The 22,655-nt window shown below is 39.9% G+C and overlaps 1 protein-coding gene across 1 annotated transcript in view; it reads right to left on the bottom strand.

Moving 5' to 3' along the window:
- The window catches only part of astn1 (astrotactin 1), a 332,257-nt gene that overhangs the window by 127,577 nt on the left and 182,025 nt on the right, over positions 1-22,655 (bottom strand). Inside the window, exons 16-17 of the mRNA XM_070845081.1 lie at positions 10,850-10,954; positions 825-1,013 (exon numbers count right to left, since the gene is read on the bottom strand). Coding sequence (XP_070701182.1) covers positions 825-1,013; positions 10,850-10,954 — 294 coding nt within the window. The remainder of the gene's footprint in view (positions 1-824; positions 1,014-10,849; positions 10,955-22,655) is intronic.

Raw genomic sequence — 22,655 nt, 5'->3', positions numbered from 1 at the left:
ATCTTCTTTATTCAATAACTGAAGAAAGCATAAAGCTGTCATTTCCAAGGATTAGTTTGAGGGAATTACTTTTATTGGAGCCACTGGTACACATGGGTGTTTCCAGGAACTTTTGGCTGGAAGCAGGTCACTGAACAGAGCCAGAGCCATTAGCACAGCTGTATTCACAACAGAATGTCTATGTACAAGATTCAACTTTTCAAATCTTTTCAAACCAATCCGCTAATGAGTGGGGTTGTTTGAAATCGTCAATACTAGTGCCTGATTTCTGGAGCCCATACAACAACCTAAACCCAATAAAAGATCTACTGAAAAAAATCTATAAGGGAGTGCTCACATGAGAGGTGCAGAAAAAAAATCTAAAAGCCTGATGGTTGACAGAAGGGCATTTCTGAAAGACTGCTCCATTGGGAGCCCATTATGTTTTTCTACAACGGGGTAAAACCAAAAACACAGAAACAAGAGAAGAGCTATGTTAAACGAGATCCCGCGCGAGGTTTAAGTATTTCTCCTAGCAAGTGTTTACACCACAGCCGAAGTATATTTGAGTCCTGCCAATTCTAAATTCGTAACATAATAATCCAGTTCACACTGAAACACACTCTCGCAGCATCATCAGCCTCAATATATTTTGTGGGGGTGACACATTATGAATCTTTACAATCATTAAATATATAAATAACCAGAGGAACTCAACTGTGTTCCTCGTACATCCCACGCAAGCACATGTTCACCTTAACTTCCATGCTCTGACAAATAATTGCTGTTAATTTTTTCATTTAGAAAAATAATTCTTCAAGTATGAAAGTGTGTGTGTGTTCTACCTTTGCTAATGTCCTGGTACTCCAGCCACAGCTGCCTCTGGACCTGTTTGTTAGGGTACCAGATGGTACAGGATTCCTGGAAGCCGTACACCGCCTCCTGCACGTAGTGGTTCCCAAACTCCCTGAGGATGGAGACAAAGTCGGTCCGCTGCGTTGCCCCATCCAGAGAATGGATGGCCGAGCTGAAAGCTGGGTGGATAGATGAAAAAAAAATACAATTGAGGAGAATGATTTCAGTTAAAGCAAAAACCAGAAAGAGAGAGAGAAAAAAATAGAGGGTTTGGGGTTATAGGGAAATATAGGAATGTATCTTTGTTCAGCCACTCCCTATTTTCTGGTACACTCTAAAAGTGCTTCTGTTAAGGAGTAGTTTTTTTTTCCATTTGCCTTACCTGTAAGTCACACAAAGCTGTAGAGTCTCACAGGCTTTGTATGGATCACAGATAAATACAGACACTGCCTTGATACTAACTAAAGGAAATCCCTACTACTCCCTACACGTCTTCGCTGCACACATGTCCACACACGCATGCATGGCTTATTACTGACTTTACACGTTTCTGTTCGCTCACATTTAGTTAATAAACCATTTGTGATCACTTGCAACCTCGTCTGGTCTCCTGTTCCTGTCACAGTTTATGAGCCGGGCTGTGACAAATGGGGGCTCATCCTGTCCTTGTGACCCAGGTGTCTGTGTGACGCCGGAGCAGTTGTAGTGTGCGTCTCGTTTCATGAACGAGTTGCGCAACTGTTGGGAGAGATAGACGAGTGAGGTAAGTGGGATGTTTGGCTGTCTTTGGTTAGCGTGAGCGGTCATTGAGTAAATAAGCCGTAGGTTTGTTTTTAAGGAGTGTGTTTTGTTCCAAGCTAGCGTATGTGGCCCTGAGGTCTGGTGGTCCTTTGTACGCAGCCGTAGTAAATAACCGTTTTTCTGTCCCTGATTAAGTTGAAGACTGGGTTCCCATGGAATTCATTTGGGGGGTTGTGGACATCCTTTTTTATGGTTGTTGTACTGGGCTTGCAGGCTGTAGTGTGTAAATACCCATCACAAGTAGCACCTGAAGACTAGGGGGGAGCTTAGCTAGGCAGTTAGAGGGACGGGTCTACCGTAGTGTCTTTGGCAGTGCGTTGAGGCTGTGGACCTCAGTGGGCTGCAGGCAGATGTAGTAGCTTGGTTGTGTTGCATCAGTTTGGGCAGGTTGGTTAAGTTGTAAAGCAATAGCTAGTAAAGGTGAGTTTTTGAGGGCTCGATCAGAGGAGTCGCCGAAATTGCAGAGCATTTCAAAGTAGAAGTGGATATTTAGTCTAAAAGTGAACATTAAGACTATTATGAAAGCTAACCTCTCTGAATTGAGTTTTCTTGGACCCAAGTCGCAAGCTGTTGGCCCTGGGTTTGAGTTATTTTGATATTGCCAGTAACCTGAAGTTAGTTCCAATTTAGTGAGTGTGATCCAGACACTTATTTCTCACTACTTTTACAACTACTACAAATGGGTAAAGCGCAGGAGGCTTACCACCCTGGTAAGCTTACCACTCTTACCACTCTGTTCTTATTGTGGCTGACAGTAAGGTTTATGCAACCGTCAAGGCTGCAGTGAGGCTTACCACCAGAGGTTTCAATCGTGGGAGAAGGCCGGTCAATAGACACATGTAGAGTTTGCTAGGGGGATAAAATTCATTTCAGTCTGTGGTGTACTTCACTTGAGACATATGATTTGGTCATCTTGGAGCAATTTAAGAATTCTGTTCCCAGTCACATTGCAGTCTATATTAATGAACATAAAGTGAAGATTGCTGCAGAGGCTGCTGCCCTGGCAGATGAGTATGTGCTGACCCACAGAGGTGAGGGCAGGTTTTGTGCTCCAGATGGATTGGAGGAGGCAGCTGGTCCTCATCTGACTAGGCCAAACCTTGTGGCGTGGAAGGGGACATTGGAAGGCTGATTATCCCAAAGCCAATGTGGGACTTTGGGACTTCAGCAGTTACAAGGTCTTGTAGGTTACTACTGCAGTTTTTGTACATTTTTCAACTGTGGTAGCTCCTTTGATGGATTAACTAAAGAGGGAAGGCAAAGCCTATTTGGTCAACTTTTTGCCAGCAGGAGTCTGAAAATGTTAAATTTGTTCTTCGTTCTCCTCCTGTTCTTGTAGCTCTATGCATGGACCTACCCTTCCAGCTGCATGTTGATGCCATTGATGTAGATGTTTCAGTCGGATAGCCTGTGAGTTTCTTCTCGAGGTCTATTTGTATTCTGGTAGTGTCCCTCTGGTTTTTGCATTCTTTACAGTGCTCAAACCGCAGGCTGATGCGCTAGATTCTGTTCCTACTATGTTCCTTCTTATTGTTTGATTTACGCCATAGCAAAGGCTCAGAGAACATTGTAGCAGATGCGTCGTACAGAGCACCCTGTTCTTAATTCTATTACAGTAAAGGTTACTGTGTAATCTCTCTACTCTTCCTTCATCTTTTTCTGTTGCTCTTAGTGCCGGATTTGTCAGGGTTTGGGGACGTATTAGGTTTTTTTTGTTGTTTTTTTTAGCCCATTTATAGCTGTGGTCTACTGAAATTCCCGAAGGGAACCCCATTTTATGGGTAGGGTTTGACAACCCTGACCTACTACTCTGCACTGCAGAATAAAAATTCTAGCCATGGGATGACTGCTCATTGACCTCTCTGTCCCACTAGCTGTCTCTGGTTTTCTGTTGCTTGTGCCTTTTTTATTTTCCAGGATCCAGGATGGAGGATTGTCATTAGCCTCATAAGCCACACCTGGAACCGGTGTGATTGCTCATGAGCTCACCTTCCTTCCAGTGGGGGCTCTCTCTCGCTCACACTAACCATCTCTTCGCGGGTGCTGCTGTTTTTGTTTCTTTGCTGCACACATGTCTACACACCTATGCACGCACATGTGGCTGATTACTTACTTTTCACGTTCTTTTTCCATTTGCTCACATTTCGTTAATAAACCATTTGTAATCACTTGCAACCTCGTCTGGTTTCCCATTCCTGTCAGTTTAGGAGCTGGGCTGTGACACTGTAGATATCTTCCACTATATGCATGCTGTATACATATTGTATAAACTGTATGCCACAGCTGTGCTCATGCAATGGCTCCCCATTGGGTAGATGTAGAGATCTACATGGTTTTTGGCTCTATATTCAAAGTAGTACCATAAAGTCATTCAGACTTGCACATATTCTCACTTTGTAATGTCTTTTCTCGGGTCTCTCCAAGAATCCACTGAGGCAGCTTCAGCTCATACTCAGAAAGCTGCTGCTAGAGTTTTTACAAATACTAAGAAAGCTGAGGTCATATTGCCAGTTGTCTGCATTGGCTACCAGTCAGTCAGAGACTGAACTTTAAGTTACTGCTGGTTTTCAATAAATCACTTAATGCATTACAGCCTAAAAACATGTCTAACCTACTTCTATCATATGAACTCCCAAGGGTTATCCATCTAGGCTATTGACTGATCTCTCAATCTCTCAATCAATCAATCAATCATTCAATCAAGTAGCACAAGCACAATCAAGACATTTCACTTAAAACCACAAATGTCAACCTCCTGTGGCATATCCTGTGTATATGATTGATTTGGCATAACATTTCATATATATATATATATATATTTGATTGATTTGGCATCAAATTTCATATATATATATATATATATATATATATATATATATATATATATATATTGAGCTATTTCACTAAACAAGTCAAAACTTTTGACCTATTGGTGGAGATACAGGAAAATTTAGAGGACAACCAAAATCATTAGGATTTATTCTCTGGGCACCAAGAGTGACTACCAAATAGTTGTTGGGGTATTTCAGCCTCGGCCAAAAGGGTAGAGTAATTGAATTTTTTGTGTAGATCTGTCTTGTCATCATCTGGTTGATGACATGCAGCCCACATGATTTCCAGCAACAGCAAACTTTTTTCAGGGCACAGGTGTCTAGTTGAGTATCCCCTTTGATCCAGGTTTGTCTCACTTTATCAACTGCGCATAGGCATTTGAAATTACAGTGGGTGGAAGTGTCTGTCTTTAGTGGACATCTGAGCCAGCTGTTTACTATTCATGAACCCTTTCAACCAAAGAGGGATGATTATCCAGTGTCTACATATGGACATGAACTAGCACAGGCTCACATGAAAATAAATAAATAATCTCATCATACACAGTGAAATTCTGTTGATGTTAAAAGAATTTCAGGAGTTGTGTGTGTACAGTAGCTGAGTTGTTTGAGATCGTTTCATAAAACCTGAACAGTTGAATGAATAAATAATGCAGCATGGGAGATTTAGGCACAAAATACAGTTCACTTTTCTATATCTTTGAGCATCCATTTTCAAACAGAATGCAAGAACTTTCATGTTTACAATTTGCCTCTCTGTACTGCATCTATGGCTTTATTTTCTTGTCAGCATTTTTTAGTCGACTATCATTTGTCTTTCATAGGTCGCAAATTAGTTATCAGCTAATAATTGTCAGAGTGGTCAAATGAATGAAAATGAGCTGTGGGCTTTCTTATACCTGGTTGTAGTAATTACAGTTGCACTTTATAAACTTTTAGCTGTGTTCAATGAACAACTCAAACAAGAACAATTGAAATAGCTCAACACAACAGATATTACAGGAGGTTTCTCCAAATTCAACACAATATGCCACTTTTAATGATTAATGTAGTCTCAATATTATTCAACCCCTTCTTGACAGGGATCTTTAGCACTTAGTAGAGACCCTTCTTCTGTCATGACCTGCTGCAAACGTGATGCATAGCCAGAAACCAGGTTCTGACAGCGTTCCTGAGGAATCTTAGCACATTCCTCATGAGCATTAGTCTCCAACTCTGTAATATTCTTGGGTTTGCGTGCTGCAACTGTCCTCTTCAAATCCCCCCAGAGATTTTTTATGGGATTCAAATCAGGCAGCTGTGAAGGCCACTCTAGTATCTTCCAGGACTTTTTTCTGAAGCCAAGGCTTGGTGGACTTTGAGGTATACATGGGATCATTGTCCTGTTGGAAGGTCCAATGACATCCAAACTTCAGCTTCCTCACAGACGGCATGACGTTTTCTCTTGATACTTGATTGAATCCATCCTGCCCTCCAAACAGTGCAGGTTTCCAGTGCCAGAAGAAGCAAAACAGTACCTGAACATTACCAAGTCACCACCATACTTCACTGTTCTTTTCAGCGTCTGCCTCATTCTTTCTACTGCAGACATACCTCTGATCCATAGACCCAAAAAGTTCCATCGCTCTTTCATCGCTCCACAGAACAGATTCTTCTGAGGCTCATTAATATGGTTTTGAGCATATTGGAGCTGACTTGTCTTGTGCTTTTAGCTCAGTATAGAGTTTGGGCATGGAGACCTTCAGCATTTAGTATACACCTTGGTGTAGAAACTGAAATCTCAGTGCCTGCTGCCACCAAGTCTTGCTGCAGGTCTTTTGCAGTCACTCAAGGGTTTTTGGCTACCTGTCCCTCAGATATCTGGTAGCAACAGCAGATAGCTTCCTCTTTCTGCCACGTCCAGGTAGTGTAGCCAGAGTTCCTTTAGCTTTGAACTGGCGAACTATGGATCTGTGCCTTTGCTATATTTTTGTATCCCTTTGCTTGTTTGTGCAAGGCAATGATCTCCTCTCTTGAACAATTCTCTTAACGTACCCATATTTCTAACATGCAATCAAATGTCACTGTGAACAAACCAGTCTGGGTATTTGATGTATTCTATCTGAAGCACACCTGATGCAACTAATGTGGGCCTTGATTAGATGCATCAGGTGTCCTTGAGACAAAACCTGATTTGCAGATGAGTGCTCTTATGAGGGAATCTATTCAGAGGGTTGAATAATTTTGAGACTGCAGTAGTCATTAAAACTGGCATTTGGTGTTGAGTTTGGAGACCCCCCTCCCCGTAATATTATTATGCTGTGTTGAGCTATTTCAATTGTTCTAATTTGAACACAGCTGAAAAGTTTTGCCAATACAGCGTAATTACAGTGACGCAAAATAGAGAAGAGTCATTAAGTCAGTGAACTGACAGACATTTGCACATTAATATCTGTGTAGGGTCAGCATTTGCCAAAATTAGTCACTGTTAGATACTAGTCATACCAGAGCTAGCAGAATTTGAGTATATTAAGTAGGGCAAGGGTGTTTCTTTAGTTTGCATTGTGACAACATGGATAAGAACCAGCAACTAAACACTTCTGCTCTTAGCTCCTGCTGACATTGCCAATGATGATGTGCCATGCATTAGGGAGTTGAAAATGTAACGTTGATTGTTTTTTCTTTTTTGTAATGACTACGAGTATTGAATTATGGAGGTTTTCTTTACATAATTAGTAAGTATTGTTTTTGATGAGAAGATATCTGCCTCGAAGTACTAAACATTTCTTTATTTGAAAAGTCTTTCAAACATTCAACAACTGCTGAGCTTGTATCAGTGAAAATGGTTAAGACGCATCATGTGTGTCACATGTAGCCTAATTTCTGAGTGGATCTGACAACACCATCCTCTGCTGTGTTGTCAGAACGACTCAGAGGTTAAAGGTTAGTCTTTCCCTCTTTATGTAGACAGGATAACTGGCAGTAAGGGTTAAGAATTCTTTTTATAGCTAATTTAGAAAGTGAATCTCCCTGAGGGACTTTGTGTCCTAAGAGAGACCTAAGCTGAAATGACAGGTTTTTACCCACAATGGTGAGATAAAAGGACTTCAACAAACCAGTATATATAACTCTGTCAAGAACACTGTGGTTTCTTTGAGTAATGCAATGGTGACTTAACTGGAAACAAGCGAAGAACACGTCCCCACTAATGCTGGTGAATTCACTGACTGGGCTAAATAAAGCCCACGAGAAAGCATGTTTGACATGATACATTGACCACACTATAACAAAATGACCATGTGCTCACTGGGATTCTCTCTCAGCAAATATTGGAAAGCAAAAGTGCAATAGCAATTTATCATTATCATTTCCAGGAGAAGCAGTATTAATATCTCAGCACTCACGCTCCGCTCGCTCTTACTTTTCCCCTAAAATTAAATTAGGAGGCAACTGAAGTGAGAGACAGAGAGCACAGTGAGGATGAGCGATGGGGGCTTTGCTATCAGATGTAAAAATCAGTAGCCTCACCCCTCCGGTGGCTGTTGAAATATGATGAGCTAAAGTGGGAAATGGGAGTAAAAAAGACAGAGACTGCCGAGTCACTTCTGAGTGAAGGGAAAATAGAAGCTGTATCCTCAGCAGTCATGGCAGCCACTTTCAAATCACAGCAGCACCATTGGAAATGCATTAGAGGTGACATGGCTGTATTTACAGTAGGGTGGCTGCACTTATCAGAATGGAAACTATTTATGATGGATTTATGAATAATGTATGCACTTAAAACATGACAAAAATCCAAATTATGAAATGACACTCTTCTTCCAGCTAGGCAGAATGATTGAACGCAGTATTTCAACAAATTTCAGTTTACCCTGAAACACTGCCAACTGAACAAGTCAAGTTATGTAGTGGGGCAAATAAAAAGAAAAAGGCTGATACATTTTCATAGAATAATACATTTAGTACTGAGAAACCTGTCAGGAAATATTCAGTATAATCCCCTATGTGTCAGCAGCCAGGAGCAGCCTTCAGAAGAAGTATTGCTTGACTAAATACCTATCCACAGTTATCTTATTCTATGAAGTTTCCAAGGCAGGCACTGTCAGAATGCCTTGGTCTTGCTATGGATACAAAGCTTTGTGACAAGCTATCAGAGAGACAGAGCAAAAGACAAGGAAACTAAAATGAAACACACATTTCCGCACTGACATCCTTGCTATCTATTCATCAGTAGATCAATATGGATTCTGTTAAAGAGTAATCATCAAATTTAAAGGAAAAAACAGCAGACAGCAGTCATGCAATCATTTGTGTTAACTCAACACAACAGTGTTGGGTATTACAGGTGTATATTTATAACAATAATAATAATAATAAAGCCATCCCAGCAGCCGGGAATGAAAAATCTTTGAGAAAAGTCTTGAAAATGAGGGTCAAAGCTGATGATGGTTCCTGGTTTGGAGGCTAGAATGATTTAAGTATGATAAAATAATAACTCCAAACTGAAGGCAGGGTGTTTTTGAAATAACGACTGATTTTGACAACACTGATGATGGAATCTGTGGGATCTCTGTATCCCACAGGAAATACAACACTATGCCTATATTAAGCCATCCACTTTTTTTGTTTCTTGGTGTGTCTTATTCATCGGAGAAAGTCATCATGAATCCAGGTTTATAACATTGATTGAGTTGTGTATAGTTGGCTGCACTGACATTTAAAATGAATGATCGCATCAAGAAAGCTGCGTACTGGAAGCCCAAATCTGTATTTTAAGATTCACACACTGAGGAGACTGTTAAGGAGACTGTTAAGGAGACAGGCAGTTTTAGTCGGGATGAAGGGCTGCAACAGGGAGAAAAAGATGTGTCCGCGACATAAACTTGCGTGATGTGGATGTAGTCTAATTCTAAGAAATCTCTTCTGTAAATTATATTATTTGCAGAACTGAAGGGTGTGTAATTACCCGAGCTGTATTGCAGTAACTTTGAGCAATATAATAATCATGACAGTAAGATATTTTTAGAATAAATCACAGAAATACAGTTTCCTGTTCTCATTCTACTGGGGGTACTGCTGTGTTAAACTACATACATGCATTTCCAATCCTACTTGATTTACTTTGTTTCTTTCAAAATGTTTATGTATTTATTGCTGGAAATATATGAAGGCAGCTTGAAACTGGATGAAGAACAAATACATTTTTGTGGCATAACATTGTACCAATATTTCTCTGTAACAATAATGTCAATATGAATTTGTTTTTGGCACAGGTCCCACCAATCTTTGATCGTCACTCATTACACGCTCACATTCCCACATCTCTCCTTATTGCGTTATACAACCTACTAATCTGTTTAAGGTTTTTGTGTTTCATATCAAGTAAAGAGATCATCTATTCCTTCAAGTGTTCTCACTTGCTCTGTGTGGCCCCCTGGACCTTTTTAAGTGAACTGCGGAAAACCTTTGCTGTCAATAGCTCTTCCATCATTGCTGAGAGACAACCACGCTTATGCTACTTTATTTCCACTTTGTTTGAATACATCTGTCTTTGTAAGCAGCTCAGGATTGTGTGTACCTCTGCATTACTCTTCATTCAATATTAAAAGTTATCATGAGTTATTATACAATTGACAGCGGAGTTGAGGTTGCATTCATAATAGGAGTGTCTGCTGTGCTGTGTCTTGAAGCTCTGTGTCCATCTTGTTTGCTTTTGCTTGGCGAGTGGGTTCTTCGTTTGTGCCCTTTTAAAGGAACATTTTTCTAATTTGTGAAGGGAACTTGACCCTCACACATTCAATGCTTTTCAGGGATCTCTCTAAGCGCTGCGGCTGAGGATCACCACCACAATCAGCGTATAATTGACTGCTTCAACGAGGGTTTAATTTGATGTAATGGACCCAACTTGAACCTTTTAGCACCACTTTACAGCATTGGCAACAATGCGCCTCCTGGTGTCTCTATGTGTTCAAGAACTTTATCATCATGAAACTGCTTCTTCTGCAGATAAGGACACGGATTCACTGCATAAGCGTTACTCTTTTAAAAAGTATTTTCCAACATATCATGCACAATAAGTGTGGCGTAGAATGATGTTATTAGAGTATCTTAAAGCACAATAAGAATATTTGCCAGCCTAATCAAAAGATGACAGTCCATCTGTTTATCACATAGCTGATCAAAAATGAAAATTAAACAAAGTACCCAAGCTGTTAACCTTGATGTGTCATATTAATTGCAATGGGATCAATAATTGATGGCTGACAGTGCTGTTATTCTTAGCAGAGAACCGAGGGAGGTTGTGCTACAGAGACCCAAGCATGGTCTCCTTCAGCATAAATAAACAATCAGCAATAACAAATGATATATATATAATTAATCGTCATGAGCGCAGAGTGATTTACCTTGAGAGAGAACCCACTGATTGAGCTTGACGTGGTACAGCACAGAGCGAAGACTCCAGTGCTGAACCAGGGGGTAGCCAGACACCTCGCTGTAGTTCACCATACCTGCAGTAGCACAGGAAGAAAAAACAAACTATTTACAAGGATGCAGTCGTTGGTGTGAGATTAAAGCATGGATCAGGTAAGTTCTCCACAACACATGCAAAGTCCTACAGAAAACTGTAATATTAATGTGTTATTTACTCCTATAGTGGAGGAAATTGCAGTCTTCATTGCCAGATCAAAGGGTGGCCCTACATCTCATTCTTGTTTACTTTACCTGCAGAATCCAGAAGAATATTTGATCTGTTTTCATATTATATTAGATGACAGGAGAGAGAGAGAGAGAGGCAAGCAAAGTCTCCAGTGTTAGATCAAAGTGGAGCCTCAGCTGCAGCTCACCCGCCCAGGAAAAACACACAAAATAGAAATTATTATCATAAAATCTATTCAGAAATAGTGAGATAGTAGAAGGCAGGCTGAAGCCTTTCGGTGTTTGATGATTGTGAAGGCTAACATCGCACTCATACGCATAGCACATTTACATGAAACAACAGTATTTTCATTGTCATGCCACAATGGCACACTTTTCCTCCTTTGTGTCGACCTAAAACCATTTACTTTTGGCAGTTTCCATAGCGTTTTTTCTCTTTATAGCGCAAAGTTCCTGTGTAACACTGACATTCAGATTCGGATGACTCAGACGAAAACCAAGTAGAACAAAGCATTTATAATTAAAACAGTCTGAACAGTCTGAAACTAATAAAAACACAAAATAAAAAGAGATTTATTCACAATCCCCGGTGCCTCATCAAAATTTCAATGATTTTCCTGATTCTGCATTCATTCACTTTTATATTAATCAGCACGGTATCTGCATGAATCACAGAGATCATGAAGTCCAAAGCTGTGAGAGTGGACAATAGCAGAATAAACAACGTCTCACAATATTCTGTAACTCCGAGAATTATTTTTATCACCTGTAAAATACCCTACTTTGATAATGAAAAGAGTTTTAAGATGAAATAAGCCCTCTGCTCGCGAACTATGTTTGTCACAGCAGCACGAGAAAAGAAATAAGCACATATAGTGTAGGAAGTAAAAGAAATGAATAATGAGAAACATTGAGAGATAAAATAAGAATAGAATATAAAATAGAAACTATACAAGAGCATTCGGAGAACAAATGACAAAATTACAAAGAAAGGAGACATTATGCATACTGAGGAATAATTAACTCAGACGCAACAACAGTTTCAGCTGTTTAGTCAAAAAGTCACCAAGACTGCATCTAATTATAATTTCTCGTAGTTATTTAATAATTCAAGTGCTGTCTACTGTACGGTTCAAAAATCTCAATCATAATTTCGTGATGTGAAATCGCTTGTTTTGTCTGACCAACAGTCCAAATCACAAAGATATTCAATATACAACAATATAAAGCAGAAAAAAACAGCACATTTTTAAATTTCAGACTCAGAGAATTTGTCATTTGATGTTATTTTCGCTTAATAAAAGATGACTGATTCATCATCAAAATTGACATTGTCATTTTTAGCCAAGTGCAGACAATATCAGCTGTAGCTAGTCGACATCCTTGTGAAATGATATTATGCTGCTCTTCAGCAGGTTCTGTACATTGTTACCATGCTCACCACTTAGTTTAAGGTGTAAGCAGGCTAACGTGCTGACTGAGGCCTATTCAACACCTTTTGTTAAGACATTTCATTTAACACCACAGGTCAGCTACCATCTGATACGGTAGTCAAGTAGTTGTTGACATACTGACTAACAGACCAGCCTACATTGGCTGCCATGCTAAATGAGTGGAAAATAAGCACGGTCTTCCTGTTATGTGTCAGATAAACATGTATGCTGCTCACCTCATTTATCTACGGGAACATTAATTAGGCTGCCAGTCGAATGTGTAGTTTTTTGTGCCTCAACTGACAAAAAGCACAAATCTCAAATGAATGAAGTGACTTTTATTCTTTTTTTTTTAACTTTAGCTACTAACACAAACTCAACCCAAATGGATCTGACATAGGTTTTGGATTTAATAATGGAAGCCCAACCTTACTGGTTTTTTTGCCCGCTGTCTCAATCACTGCAGCTTAAGGAGCCTTCTGGAAGATGAAACGCACCACTTCAAAAAAAACTCAAAACACTTTTGTGAAGTAAAGGATAACACTAACTAATTTTTCATGTTGCTCTAACATAATGTTCCTTCTGACTTTATTTCATCCACCAATCCTCTCCTAATGCTCCAATCTCCTCTGCCTAAGGAAGTCACCCACGTACGAGTGTTTTTCATTCTGATGCACGGTGCAGCCTATCAAACGCTTTGCATGCATCTTGCTTCACTGACCAATGACCTGTCGTCTTATCATACGGCAACAAATCAAGAGTGGCAGATAAAGCACAACATACAGACATGTAAATTAAACTGCAATGGGACGCATGAGGAGAAGGAAACATCCGTCATGCACCACAGTGGGATAAGACCAAGCTGTTGTAACGCGTTAGTGTTAAAGGGCCAATCAGCCACTTTTTAACTGATCAATTACAGATACAGCATGGAGCAAAAGAGCACAGATTCCAAGTGGAGATGACTATATAAATATATATAAATAAATAATCTCCTTTTCCCCGTGGTGACGGATGTAAACATGAAATACTTTTCTCATTGCAAACATATTTTTGAACATCAAATTATAAAAATCAAGCCAATTAGTGGAAGGACCCCATCGTCGTTGCTTAAGAATGTAGGATCACGCCTTTTAACGTTAACATCACTTATATAGGGCCATAAGCAGCACTGCAGAATATAAATCATCTCATCTCCAATGGCAACTGACAGCTGTGTCATGCTGCAGCGGTGGGATTATAGCCATACATCACTATGACTGCCCCCATCGTGTTCACGAGCACATCCAGAAGGTATCTGGATAGTCCAACATGTTTCCTGCAAACCACAGACACGGAAGAAGGGGAACGGAGACCGGACCGAGGGAGGGAAAACAGAAGAACAATGTGTGCGTGAGAGAGATTTCGCTGGGCATGTTTGAGAATGATAAATTGAGACATGAAAGAGAGGCAATAAAAAAAGTAGAGGCCGGCAAACGTGTATGTGTATGAAAAGGGGAGAGGTAAATGACAGACGCAGGATAGGGGAAAGAATCTCTATCATCATTTCGAGTGAAATACAGAGGTTTGGGCGCATGGAACAGAAGACAAGATGTGCCAGTGACCAGCCGGGAAAATCTGTTAGACTATATATAACTGATATAACTGACTATATATATATTCAGGAACAAAGACTAGCCGGAACATTGTGCTCCTGTATAACATTTCTGAGGGGAAACTTGTTTTTCCAAGGACATGCACAGAAAAAGTGCAAATGTGCATTTATTTTCTTGAAGTGGTTTGTGGCCAAAAAGCAAATCTCTTGCTATGTAAATTCTTTTTTTGGGCAAGGAATCTGTAATACTGCTTCATCTGTCCGTCAAAGCTGTGGTTTGCTGGTATCGAAATATTCTAAAATGTTCCGTTACGGCTTTTTTTTTTCCAGACATGACACGACGTTTACTGATGCATTGTGCCATTTATTTGACCTGGCGTGGGCCCTTCTCACCGCAGTGGCAACACCGGTGAGCTGCAAAGGAATGATATCAAGTTACAACATGAGGCATGCTTGGGCCTGCTTCTCATTAGTTTCAGCAAACCAGATCAATAACAGTATTAATATGTTTGGAAAATATAAAATTTGATATAGCATAGAGTCCAACAGGAGCCGACAGTACTGTAGTTTGGCTGTAATTTGTATTTGCCCACATGCTGCTTGTGAAATGAGTTTACTTTCCATGTGCATAACCGCCTGATGAAATTAAAAGGTGAAACAAGACGCATTTAATATAATTTTATCTATTGAACGCAGTGCTTCTATAGCCTTATGTTAATGTGGCACAAATCAATGCAGCCTTTAGACTGTGCTGGGAGTGTTACAGAAATGTTACCAGGTCTCAGCTAATAAGACACTGCAGTTCTATTGGAAACTGACCCTGTTAAGTTATTCCAACATGATCGATATGTAAGGTGCAGTACAACATTCTAATAATAAACATATAAAAAGTCAAATATAATAATTATACGTAATATAATATAAATAAATACGTTGATTAAGTAACCAAAAAGCCTTTTAGTTTTAGTTTTGTACCTTTAAAAACAGGACACTCGAACTCGAACAATTAAATAAAAATAGTAATAAATGCAAACTCGCATTATCTGTTTTCATTATAATCATTGAAACACAAATTAGATATGAGGTATGATGTGTGCTGGGATGCCTGCAAGGCCAGTAACAGTTCCTTTACAAGGGTGCTGTGGAAATGCAACATTTGGCAGAGGCCTGACACCACCTATGAACTTGATGAATAAGCCTCTAAATGTGATGTTCCTGCATTGTCCTCACCTTCAGCTACATCCATTTATCCCCTCTTATGGGAAATGGCTCCCCGGAACGATAGATATATTCCCCAGCACCAAGAGAGCGAGAGCACACCACTACATAACCTCCCCATCCCCCATCCCCTCCTCCCCCCCCTCCTTTAGTGAAAATGAATAACAAGCCCAAAACATATACAGTAGCGCAGCGTATTCTTCTTCTTTCTGAAAGGCCTTGTCTCCCTTTTAGCCCTGGGGTGCTCTGCTCTCATTGTCTGACAGAATGATTAATTTGACTGAACTTCACTTTGCAAACATCCCAAGTTCACAGTCTCTCTCCGTGCAGTCGGTACCGGAGCCTTTCATAGAAGCATGGCCATAGCTGTGCTAGGATTTCCTTTGTGAAAATACAAGGTGCAGAAATGTCTTTCATAACAAAACCACACTGGAAAAAAAAAAACAGCTTTTAAAAGCTAACAAATAAATGTATTCTATTACATTTATTGCCTAAAACTTTGGCTGTCAGGTAAGACTGGATGGCCCTAACCGTATCCCAGCTCAGGAAGAGCACCTCCACCTTTAGCTGAGGGCTGACTGAAGATCAGATGTGGAAGTTTGAATATATTTACTGCAAATAACTACTTTTTGAGAAAGTCAGGGTGAACTTTCAGCACTTCAATTTTGTGAGAATATTTATTTAACTCCACTACGTTCCAAAAGGAAATAGTGTTGACTGCAGCTGCAAAACTGTGGAGAACATTTTCACATCCCGAACATAAAATAAGGTGATAAATTGAATCCATAGTTTGAGCAACTTTCCATCATGTTTTAGTTTGAAAATGCTTTTTAAATATGAAAAAAAAAATCCATTCAACCACACTGACTACTGAATACTGTAAACTATGTGTATTACCCTAGTAGTATCGTAGCACTGGTATTTATACTGTTACTACTCCATGCTCAACATTTTATAATAGTTCGTTCCTTCACATTATTTATATGTCGGGAGGTGAGGATATGTGGATGTTGTGATGAGGGCGTTAAAACACTGTTGCCTCAGTCAGACTTTTTTGGGCGTCTTGAGTTCTGAATTACTTATTGTGTTTATCTGGGTATATGCTGAGAGTTCTAGCATAATCAAGTGACTGTAGACATAGTTTACGACTCAAAAATGCGGATTAAGTGTTAAGTAACTCTTTGAACTATCCAACAGCCTGTGAATCGCTTTGACAAACTGCAACACAAAAATACCCCGAGTGACCAGACAGATACACCTGGATGATGCAATGCAACGCAATACAACACAACAGCCATGTAATAAACACCATCTTAATCATTTCAAGTTTTTTTTTTTGGCTGGCTGTACATTGGATTGAATATTTAACTTACTTTACTTTACTTCAACATGTTCAATATTTTATCCAATATATTATAATATAGTTAATATAATATAGAATATACTACATACAAAGGAACAAAATATGCAAAATGCATTATTACTTAATACATTTCCAGTACATAATTTAAATACCCAACCAGTTATTTTCAGTCATTATGATAAACTGAACACAAGTGAACGTTTTGAATACAGATGTCGTGTTTGTCAAGTGCTTATCACTGAAGTTATAGGTTTGTATAACTCCTGTTTCATTAAACAAACCATTAACAGCATCAAATGACAAAACCTGATTTCGTGCTTGCACAGTGAATGTGCGTGTATCCAAAAGAGCTTTCAGTCAAGTTTGAAGTCATGCCGTAGGTTGGATCAAGTCTGAGTTTTTAATTGGGGGGCCTTCGTCCCTCTCTGAGTAAATTCTGAATTTGACAGCGTTCTGGTGCTACTTGTAAAGCAGGACCACCTGCCTTTACAGTGTGGTGCTACTTTTACCAAATAATTGGTAACAGTACATATATTTGGCATGTATTGGCTGCTGTTTCCTTTTAACATTTCACTTGTCATCTGTGTGTGTGATATGTGTTGTATTTTATTGTTGGAGCCTTGTCAAAGGAGAATTTCTGTGACCGTCTGGGGCAGACAATAAAGTCTATCTATTCTATTCTGTTCTAATTCTTTCATCTTCAACTCAAAATTAGCTATGATTTGGCAAACCTCAAAATCCTGTCACGCTAAGTTTGTTCCTTTCACTTACTTTACACAGTGTTTTCCAGTTATTAATGGTGCACAGATTTCAGAGAAATGCACTGCTCTCTATCTGCTGCTCCTCTTTGAAAATCTGTGCTGTTTACATGTTTCTGCACCAGCTCCGAATGACAGATGTTGCCTTTAATTTGTGTAAGAAAAAAGTTTTAGAAAACTTCTCCTCAGCGGTAGACTTTTAATAAAGAAGGGGCCGTACTGGCTCCAGCTACACGAATGCAGATTAAATGTATAGTGAGGGAACTGAACAAGGCTACCTGTGTGAATAATGGTAATACTAATCGCGCCGCATGTGATATATAAGAGCTGAGAATGGATTGTAAAAGCAGTTTTATTTCCTTCAATGAGTGCATAGCCAAAGCTGTCTACAAGTTTTATTTTCTAAACTGATATAGGCAGGACAATGTTGGGCCTCGGTGCATAGCAGTTACATAAATCAAAGAAAAATTGAATCAATATTCCAGCTCTGTGAGAGACTGTGTGAAGTAGCCCACTGGGATGTAAACTCTCCACTCCTGCGAGGAATCCCCCAATGAGGACCAGGGTTCAATTCCCAACTATTGGAGTTTTTGGCTCTGTGATCCATCTTTGTTAACTTGTCTGCCTTTTCATTGTCCAAACACAAAGATAAAACACTCAAGTTAAGCTGCATGAAGGTTAGATTCCCCCCCCCTCATGTTTTCAGGCACCTGAATTTTCGAATTTCCCAGCACTTTCTCACACAGAATGACTTTGTTGTGCAATTACATTCGAGGTCCCAAGGTGTAAGTCTTTTCCACAAAATCTCATAAAACTTTAAGTATTTCAACTTAAGAGCGCCTTCAAAATAAATGCTCAGTCAATCCTGACATGAACTCTCTCCAACACGCTGCCTTTCGAGGGCTCTATTGTATGGCGATGCAAAGACTAGCAGAAGCTGCACTGTTACTGTCAATGCTGGTATCTTCCTGACAGCGAATGCACGTTACCTGTGCCATTATTAGTTTCGGACCTCTTGCACCACGTGCATCCAGGAGGGCGGGAAAATGAGAGCTGCATTCAAATGACACTGCATGTGTATGTGAAGCCGAAGCATAAGGACCAATGGCAATTACTGAATAAAATTGAACAATGGAGCAGAAGAAGATCTTTTGCTGTTCAGAAAAAAGAAGATGGAATTGTACACATGAAAGTTTTTTTTTGCCAAACCCTGTATGTCACCTTGGTACAAACAAACACACAGAGGCCTGACAAGACAAGTAGGTTGGCTGCTAAGAATAAACCAGCAATGAAAGAGAATGTGTGTTCAAATGAAACATACTTAAATCAATAAGAAATGACCATCGCTCCCTCTTAGAAAACATGGACTGTATATAAAGATGGACAACATGACAGCTCCCCAAAACTGAACCCCCCCCTCGCTCCAGTACAGGTAAAAAAAAACCCAGCCCCCGCTAAGTCAGCGCATAGGTCTTAGGCCAAACTAAAACACGTCAAATAGATTGTGTGCCAAACAAAATTTAGGTAGCTCTCATTACGCCGATGTATCTCTGAAAAGTTTGTGGCATTTTCGTCTTTACTGGATAGAACAGGTTTGACACACAGCGAAGGTTTTAGCATTCGAGGCAGTAATAAGGATCCATTTAAGGCTCCATGTTGAGCACAATCAAACATGTGCAGCAAAGTGACATCAGCATTATACAGAATATGTCTATAATTTATTACTGGGATTTTGTTTGTACCGTCTGCGTACAACGAAAACAATGTCAAAATCATTTTCAATGCAAAAAGAAAAAATTCAACAAATCACAAGTTATCATCCCCGGACATTTAGTCATGGCTGACAAATTCCCTATATAATTATGGGCTCCTGTTGGTGTCTAAATTTGGACGACGGCAGGAGCCTGTAAAAGTACACTTGACTGACATGTCCCTTTAACAAGCAATTTAGGATTCTGTGTCTTTCCCAAGGACAGTCTGACACGCAGGCTGGATGAGCTGGGGTCTGAAATGCCACCACTTATGGAGCTGCTAAATAAGTCAGATTACTGTTCACGATACATACTGCACATTTTGAAAAGCAGAGTTGCTGGATGTGAACAAAGAAAAAAAAATAAAAATTCAATACCACTAGTGATTTCCATTGAGGAAAAAAGCAAAACAAAACAAAACAAAAAAAATCCTGCTGCATTTGTTTCAGCTCCAATTAGACTGCTCAGGGAATGTAAATTGAGTTATCTTGTTAACATTTGTGACTCCGTCCCATCGGGAGGCACAGCAGAAAATATCAGACGAGTGCAGGGCTCGTCGATGCTCGACACTGAGAGCACAGAGACGATGGAAATCGCAGCCTGTCTAAACACCTGACAGTCCTCCTGTAACTTTGCCTCATGGCGGGAAGTGGTTTGTTATTTTAGTCGCTTCTCTAAGGAAGATTCATAGGAATGAGCTCAGGTAGGAAAGTAATCTTATGGCTCATAGAACTCCATTAACTAGCCTGGCCAGTGCTCCATTTCACTCTCGGATAAGTCAGGGAATGAATGATTTAGTGGGAAAGAGAGAGGGGAGAGGGGGAGTGAGTGAAGAAGCAAAGAAAGTGAGGGGGGGGGAACAGTAGGAGTTATCCAGCAGGCCCATTCTCTAATCTAATGGGAAACTAAATGTAATACAGCACAGCCCTGATTTCTTCCCCAGACAATTCTGATAAGGGGGGAAAAAAAAATTGCTTGAACAAAATGTTGGCTCTCAGAAAAGATGAGCAGACACCATGGGGATGGTTAGGTTAGAGCCTAGGCCAAATGCTTTCAATAATTCAAGGCAAGCAAAGATTACTGTGAAGAATTATCATAATACCGGCCTTCACCACTTGTGCTCATCTCCTTTCAGGCAGGTACTGTCCACAAAATGCTTACACTAATCCCAACATTACTGTTCCTATGGACCATGCTCATCCAGAAAATGTCCCTGGTGGCCTCAGACCATACCCAAAGCTAGCATTAGTGTTGCCATGAACTACTGTTAGTTTAAGAGGTTTAAGCTTAGTCCTTCGAATTGTTTTTATTCCTCTAGGCAAAGTGGTCTCTTTGCCTCTTCCTCTTTTTCATGTCATTTCTTGTCCTCTTGCAATAGCATCTATATGGTGATGGCACTGTACTCACTAATAAATACCTGAGATTGTCTTAGATTTTCTAGGACTGAGGCATGAGGACGACAGCGTTGTAGGTCAGTCCACCACTTTGCTTGAGACTGAGCTAATGCCACAGATAACGGAGAGATAGCCATAACATTTGGTGTAGATGTTCATCACCCTGAGGGGACTGGACCTGTGTCGACAAGCGTCTGATGCCAACAGCAGGTCAAATGTTCAACTTACCCAACTAGAATCAAACTCGGACAGTGCAGACCTCCACCTTGGCAAATAGTACTATCATTTGCCTGTTCTCCAGTCAGATCTGGATCTGCTCCAAAACCTTTTACCAACCTGAACTTTTTACCAAATCTTTACCAAGCTCATGTAGTCATTTCACATTCAAATCATATAGACTCAGTGTGCATGGTCATGCGTCTAATAATCAACATCAGCAACTGTGGCTATGGAGTACGACAGGTGTGGTCGTGTCCATGAAGCAATTTCTTCCGACAAATATAGCAAACATTTAACAAACCCAACTGGCAAACACATTATCAATAAGCCTTAACATGCAGTAATTAGGCTGGCAGATGTGGCTTGTGACAACTCAAGGTGACACGCTTTTCATTTCCGCTGCGCTGAAGGAAGGCTGAAGGGACCGCTGTTGCCAGCGATCCAAAATAAGATGCCAAAAAAGTTCAGCAGATACCTCTGTGCTTGCGTGGTCACAGGGCCATATGCTTAGGCTTTAATTATGAGGGACTTGGGGAGGGAGAGACTTTGGGTTGAAATATGAATCACTGCCACTCTGCCTGCCTCAAAAGCCCCGTTCTACTGGATTTAAACACTGCCCACACAGGCATCCTGTCTTTTTTTTTCCAACTGAACTCGATTCTTATTCATGTGTTAAATAGATAGCTGACACTGACGTTTGCTTTCATTTACACTGTTGTCAGGGCTTTTTAATTAAAATCTAAAAATATAGAATATTTACTGGTATGAGTAAATGAAAGGATATTAGTGTTGACTTTGCACACAAAGCAGCACGGAACCCAAGCAGCCCCGCCTTACCCAGAACCACTGAATCATTTCATGAGCTCAAACCCATTGGGGGTAGTCTTATTAAGATCCGCATCTCTTTTTCTATGTACAACAGTAAACATACAGTGTACTGTGCAGTTTAAGCTTGTTTCTGTTTAAGCAATGGTCAGACAGGAAACGTTCACATTAAGAAAAGTGGAATTGCAAACACTTGAGTCAAGTCTTTTAAAATCTTCAAGTTAAAAAAATTACCCTATTGCCTATTGCCCTCAAAGCTTCAAGTTGTTAGGCCTTAGAAACCTCAAATATCAGCATTTAATTTAATTTGTTGTTGTTTTTTTGGGGGGAATGCAGAAAAAATACTCTTCAACCCATGTGTACTTTATCCTCTGCACTGTTAAATGAATTATGACAAATAAAAAGGTTGTGAGTTTTCTCAAATTTACAGTGCTGGAGGTAAAGATGTTGTTGTCCAAAAGGTGCAGAATTGTAACACACAAATGTGAAGCTTTATACATATGATGCAAAGACATAAAATGCCTTTTAAAAAGTTGAGTTTATGTTTGTAATTTGATTGTTTAGACAGGTTATAAAGCCTACTTTTATTTTGAAGGACAATGATCCACACAAAAATGTAATTTGCAGTTTCTGATTGTAGTCCAAGAAAAACCAAAATAAATAAATAATTACTGTACATGCATCACCCAAGAGAAATGATGGGCATGAAACTGAGAATCTAAGCTTCTGTGTTATGTGTGTGTACAGTATGTGTGGTGTGACGGGGTATAAAGACAAGGCTGGTGTAAGTGATGAGTCCTGTAATGCCCTTCACCCACCTTTAAAGACAAACAACTCATACACGGTAGCCTTTTTTGAAGAGGCTCCATCCACAGTGGAACACAGGGGACATTTGTCCTTCCAGCTCTGTCCTGCTGGAGCACTTGAGTGGCCACGGAAGCCTAATTCCTTGTCAAATATTAAAAACGAGATCTGAAAAGGAACATTCTGACTCAAAC

The sequence above is a fragment of the Pempheris klunzingeri genome, chromosome 15 (genome assembly GCF_042242105.1).
Source record: "Pempheris klunzingeri isolate RE-2024b chromosome 15, fPemKlu1.hap1, whole genome shotgun sequence".
NCBI lineage: Eukaryota > Metazoa > Chordata > Actinopteri > Acropomatiformes > Pempheridae > Pempheris > Pempheris klunzingeri.
Note: the sequence above shows the minus strand (reverse complement) of the source record. Positions and strands in the feature narration are given on the sequence as shown.